The sequence below is a fragment of the Crocuta crocuta genome, unplaced genomic scaffold (assembly GCF_008692635.1).
Source record: "Crocuta crocuta isolate KB4526 unplaced genomic scaffold, BGI_CrCroc_1.0 scaffold1280, whole genome shotgun sequence".
NCBI lineage: Eukaryota > Metazoa > Chordata > Mammalia > Carnivora > Hyaenidae > Crocuta > Crocuta crocuta.
In genome coordinates, this window is record NW_027531014.1 from 20,883 (window position 1) to 26,412 (window position 5,530).

The 5,530-nt window shown below is 37.8% G+C and overlaps 1 protein-coding gene across 1 annotated transcript; it reads right to left on the reverse strand.

Moving 5' to 3' along the window:
• Positions 1–305: 305 nt before the first annotated feature.
• LOC144237200 (olfactory receptor 6C2-like) lies at positions 306–1,244 on the reverse strand. The gene has a single exon (XM_077770876.1). It carries the CDS (start codon positions 1,242–1,244, stop codon positions 306–308), a length of 939 nt encoding a protein of 312 aa, XP_077627002.1.
• Positions 1,245–5,530: the final 4,286 nt, after the last annotated feature.

Here is a 5,530-nt window from a genome sequence, read left to right on the forward strand (position 1 = left end):
GACTCAGATCAGGATATATCAGTGCAAGAGGGGTAACCAAAAATTCATATGATAGTGATTGATGCTGTCTAAATTTCTTAGTCCAGTAAGTAAAAACATGTGTATAATTATAAATGTTTACTGCAGATTTATTCCCATGTATTTCTGGGAATAGAATGAGGTAAAAAATTAATATGTGTATCAATAGTGGGCACTAGGTGTAGCAGAATGGGGTTCATAAAACTATGAACAACATATAATTAGGGAAAAATAGAACTGAGGTCAGGAATTCTTTTATAATTTGTCATTCTGTCCTCACGAGTCCTTTAGTTCTTTGAGATGGATGCAATCCTTTTGATCATGTCCTTGAAAGCTTGTACCACTTGCTTGTTCCTCAGAGTATAAATGAAGGGATTCATCACGGGGGCAACGGAGGTGGTAAGCACTGACACCACCTTATTAATAGCAACCCCTTCTTTTGCATGAGGTTTGATATAGATAAAGATGCAGCTTCCATAAGTAATAGAAACCACAATTATATGGGAAGAACAAGTAGAAAAAGCCTTTTTCCTTTGCTGGACAGAAGGGAATCTGAGAATTGTCCTGATTATGTATGTGTAGGAGAGAATTACACACACCAAGGTAAAAATGAGTGTCAGCACAGCCAGGACCAAGACAAATCGCTCTATAAACTCTGTGTCTGAGCAGGTGATCTTCAGGAGGGGAGCAGCATCACAGCCAAAGTGATCAATGACATTGGAGTCACAAAACTTGAGTTCAAAGCCCATGCCAAATGGCAGGATGACAATGATTAGAGCAATGATGTAACACCCAATAAGGAACTTGATACAGACCCTGTTGTTCATGATGGTCATGTAATGCAGGGGTTTGCAGATGGCCACGTAGCGGTCGTAGGACATGGCTGTTAGGAGAAAAAACTCAGTCACACCCAAGACAATAACAAAAAATAATTGAGTGGCACATGCATTGTAGGTAACTGTATTGTCCCCAGATGCCATTGTGTAGAGGAATCTGGGAATGCAAACAGTTGTAAATGACACTTCCAAGATGGAGAAATTCCGGAGGAAAAAATACATGGGAGTTTTAAGGTGGGAATCCACCAAGGTGAGAGTGATGATGGTCAGATTCCCTACAACACTTAACAAGTAAGTTAGAAGCAAGAAAATAAAAAGCAGAATCTGTAGATTTGGGTCATCTGTTAGTCCCACCAGGATGAATGTTGTTATTGCTGTATAATTTTTCATCACGGATTCCTGACTATGGCTTGGTCTGGGTATGAAAATAAGAGAGAAATTATATCAGAGAGAGAGAGAGAGAGAGACTGTCAGCACGAGTTAGCAGTGAGCTGAGGTGAAAATGTTAGCTGAGCCTGGATTTTATTTTATTTGCCACCTGTTAATCAAGATAAGCTTGTCATCTTGGTTCCATGGGAGGCAAACAGGGCTGAGTAGTTAAAGGTCTGAAGTTAAATCTCCTTTCAGCCTCTGCCTTCTATTTACTGTGGTAATCCAAATTCTTCTCTAAAGTACATCATGCCTTTCTGCTCTCTTCCCTTTCTAAACTACACAAAAACACTCTTGCAAGTCCATTCTAAAGATAGAACCAGAATGATCTTTTACAATAATACATGCGGTGCCTGGGTGTCTCAGTCATTTAAGCGTCCAACTCTTGATTTTGGCTCAGGTCATGATCTCATGGTTTGTGGGACTGGCTCCTGCTTTGAGCTCTGCACTGACAGCATGGAGTCTCCCTGAGATTCTCTCTCTCCCTGTGTCTTCCTCTACCCCCCCCAAAATAAACAAATAAACATTAAAAGAATTAAAACAATACATGAGGTGTGCCTGGATGGCTCAACCAGTAAAACATGTGACTCTTGATCTTGGGGTCATGAGTTCAAGCCCCACATTGGGCATAGAGCTTTCCTAAAAAAAAAAGTATGAGATCCATTTTTGTTTAAAGGCACCCAATAGGGTTCCATTTCCTATAGGATAAAATTAAGATTCCTTATTCTGGTTTATATGGTCCTTCATGATCTCATGGTTGTGTAATTCTAAGTCATCTCTTGCTTTTTCAGCTGTACTGGTCTTCTTCAGTTTCCCGAACATGTCAAGTTTTTCACACCCCAGGGCTTTTGCAATGGTTTCTCTCTTCTTGAAATGCTCTGATTGCATTCTTGCATGGCTGAATTTTATTTTTCAGTTGCCAACTTAAATATAACCCCTTCAAAGATGACTTCCTGTGAAATCCTATTTATGTCCTATCCCCACTGTTAAAAGAAGTGATATGTTTGCTTCATTTAGAGTATTTATTATAACTGGTAATTATATATTCTTTTACTTTTAATCTCTATCTCCTAATTAATGGCAGTTTCATGAGAACACAGACCATATCCATTTTGTATCACTGTAGATCCAGGACTAGAGCTTCACTTGCCACATAGCAGATAATCAGCAAGTTTTTATTGAGTGGACGAGACTGGGCATTTTGTCCTTGACATTGGTTGACTAATTACATTTAAAGTGTAATCTAAAGTTTACATCACCAGTCTATTTACATTTTAGGATTTAAATCTTCAATTAAAGACCTCAATGTATTGAGGCAATTTTTAGGAATCAGAGAGATAAATGGTCACTTTTTGTCATAATCCCCCATAATTACACAGGTATTTCATCTGTACCTAAGAGTAAATAAGAATTAATCTTTTAAAAGGTAGTTGGGGTTAAGAATAGTGTGAAAGGGGGATTGTAGATGGAAGAGGGTGGTCCAGAAGTAAGGTTTCCATTTTTGTTCATCTCTGAACAAACATTCGTATTTCCTCTGAAGGAGCTTGTCTGAGGCTAATTGACATGTGGTCCTTAGGCCTCATCTGAGAGGGCTCATTTGGTTAATTGTAAGAGATAGAGGGTAAGAGTATGGGTCCTAGAATAATAGATCAGGGCTTGAGGCCTTGGTCAAACATCTAATGGCTGTGAAACCTTGGAAAGTTCAGTAATAGGCTCTGTTTCCTGGTCTGTGAAATGAAAATAATAAGTGTATGTTTAGAATAGAAATTCTTTATTCAAACTATCCTTTTAGGCTGTTAGCATCATGCCTGGTACAGGACAGTTATTAAGTACATTCTCTGTACTTCTTCTGTTTCTTCTCCCAGGGCCTGCTCCCTGCATGAAGGAGTTCACACATTGTCCCATACTTTCTTTTATCTTCCTTAGATCACTGCCCCCCCACTATATTTCATACAGTGTATTTTAAGTTTTCTGCTGTTCTTGAAGTTAGTTACAAAATAACAAGGTCCTCTTAAATTCTAAAAAAAGTAGTATTGTTGATAGGCCTGTTCATCATGGATGAACAACTACAAACAACATATGACTTATTCTTTCTGAATCTCTTTTGCATTTTCTAATGTGATTCTCTAATCACATCTCTTAAATCACATACTGTTCCTTGAGATATTCTTTTCCTATCTGCTCAGTGACTACAGCTTTCAGAATCTCTTCTAAGCTTGTTTTAGGGCTCTCTTCTTTCATCACATTGTAGTACTTTAGAATACTTCCCTGTAATTCTCTCTGCTAATGTATAAGAAATCTCTTTTATCCTCTGTACATGTTGCCTTATAGAACAAGAAAGAAACAAGAAAGGAATAAGAAAGAAAACAAATCTTAGCCAAATGGGTTTCAGGTGACCATAAATAAAATGATCAAGGACTTAAGACAACTATATAAATAGAGAGATAAAACTCAGTAAAGATAATTTTAGCCAACCCCCTAATGTTGAAGGTGGAGATCAGAGGGTCAGCAGTCACTAGGCTTGTTAGGAACAAAGTCTAAGGAAAAGCCCACATTTCCTAAATCTTAATTGCATGTTTTCCTCTCACTATGCCAAGTTAGGGGAGAGTTTCAGGACTTTTTTCTTGGTTTTCCTGGTTTCCACTTGCCCATTAGGAAGTTTGTTACTTCTACTGTGTTTCTTAGTCTTCTAAAGATACCCAGTCCATTCCAACTCTTCTCTTAGTCTCTGATTTACTTCCGGGTAAACTTCCTATCAGTGCTATAGGAGATCTGGAAAATACATTCACCTAAGGTCTTAGAGGCTGATAATCATATTTATGTGCTTGATTTCAGGCATATTTATGTTTTAAATTGAAGAACACATTCTAATGAGAAATTTCCTGGGTTACGAATAGGTTTTCATGGGAGATAACAGGACAAAGAATCCCCTTTTGGTTGTATGCAATTTAGTCCACAAACCTTTCCAGGATGGTAATGATCACTGATAACATTTATAAGGCAGTTACTAAATGCTAAATACTATGTTGAACACTTATATGGCCTCATTTAATTCTTAAAACAACCGCCTGAGGTTGGTTGTAATTTAATCTTTATTTCACGATTTGGGAAACAGCCCAGAAATATTAGGAATTGTGATCGAGGTCATTGATTTAGGATGTGGTGAAGAGGAATATGAATCTAAGCAGTCTGACTACGGAAACTCAATAAGCACTACACAACACAGCCTTCTCAACTGTTTATTTGACTGATTTATTCCTCATCTTTATCTTTTGAGAAAATGACCAACCTCTTCTTTGTGATGCTATCTGTCAAGTAACTTCTTCAGGGAACTAGATGAAATCAATGCCCAGGGCTGCCTTATTAGTGAGTTAGGGACTATAGTAGAAAGATAGTTTTCAACAACAATAATAATTACATTTGTAGCAACTGAAATGTTTCACATTTCCAATCACTATCTCTAGGGTTTCCAATTTTTGTCATCACCAGGGTGGAATGGGATCATCCTGGGAGAACTCAATTTGGAATATGAATGTTTCAAATTGACTCTTGGCTGTTTCAACATATTTCCCACAATAATCTTGAAGTGAGCTTTTCCTGAGAGTGGGGATATATATCTCTTTCCCTTCCTACTTAGGGTGCCATTTCCAGTATGTGTTCAGATCACATATCAGAGCCTTCTGACCCTGGATTTATAGACAGGAGTCTGGATTGGGTGTGCACTAAATAGCTAGTGTTCAGCTGCTTTCTCCCAGGTACTATAGGGGAAGATAACTCAGAATGAACACACTAGAATAAATGTCAACATTGAGACAATGCCGTTATCCTTCCTTGTCTTCTGATCCAGATTCCTAGTGCTCACATGTGGTGCCTACCAAGTTCTCCTCAACCTGGCCTAAGTCCCTTGCATCCACAACATTCTGCCCTTACAAAAGTCCAATATCAGTTAGTGACTTAGTCTTATCTGGAACATATTGGGTAAACTCATACAGAATAGCATATGAAAGGTCATTGATTTATTATGTAGTCTTACTAATAACGGAATGTTTTACTCTTTCAAGTATGCTTTGTGGTACTGCTTATTAAATAGAGAAAATTATCTCTAGTAGTAAATATTCAAGCTGTGTAAGAAAAACAAACAAACAATAAAAAACCAACAAAAGTAAAACATTAGGGAGCCATTTTTGCTCAACTGAGAGAAGAGAAACACTTCCCTAGGATCACACACATGGGAGACTATATTCTTC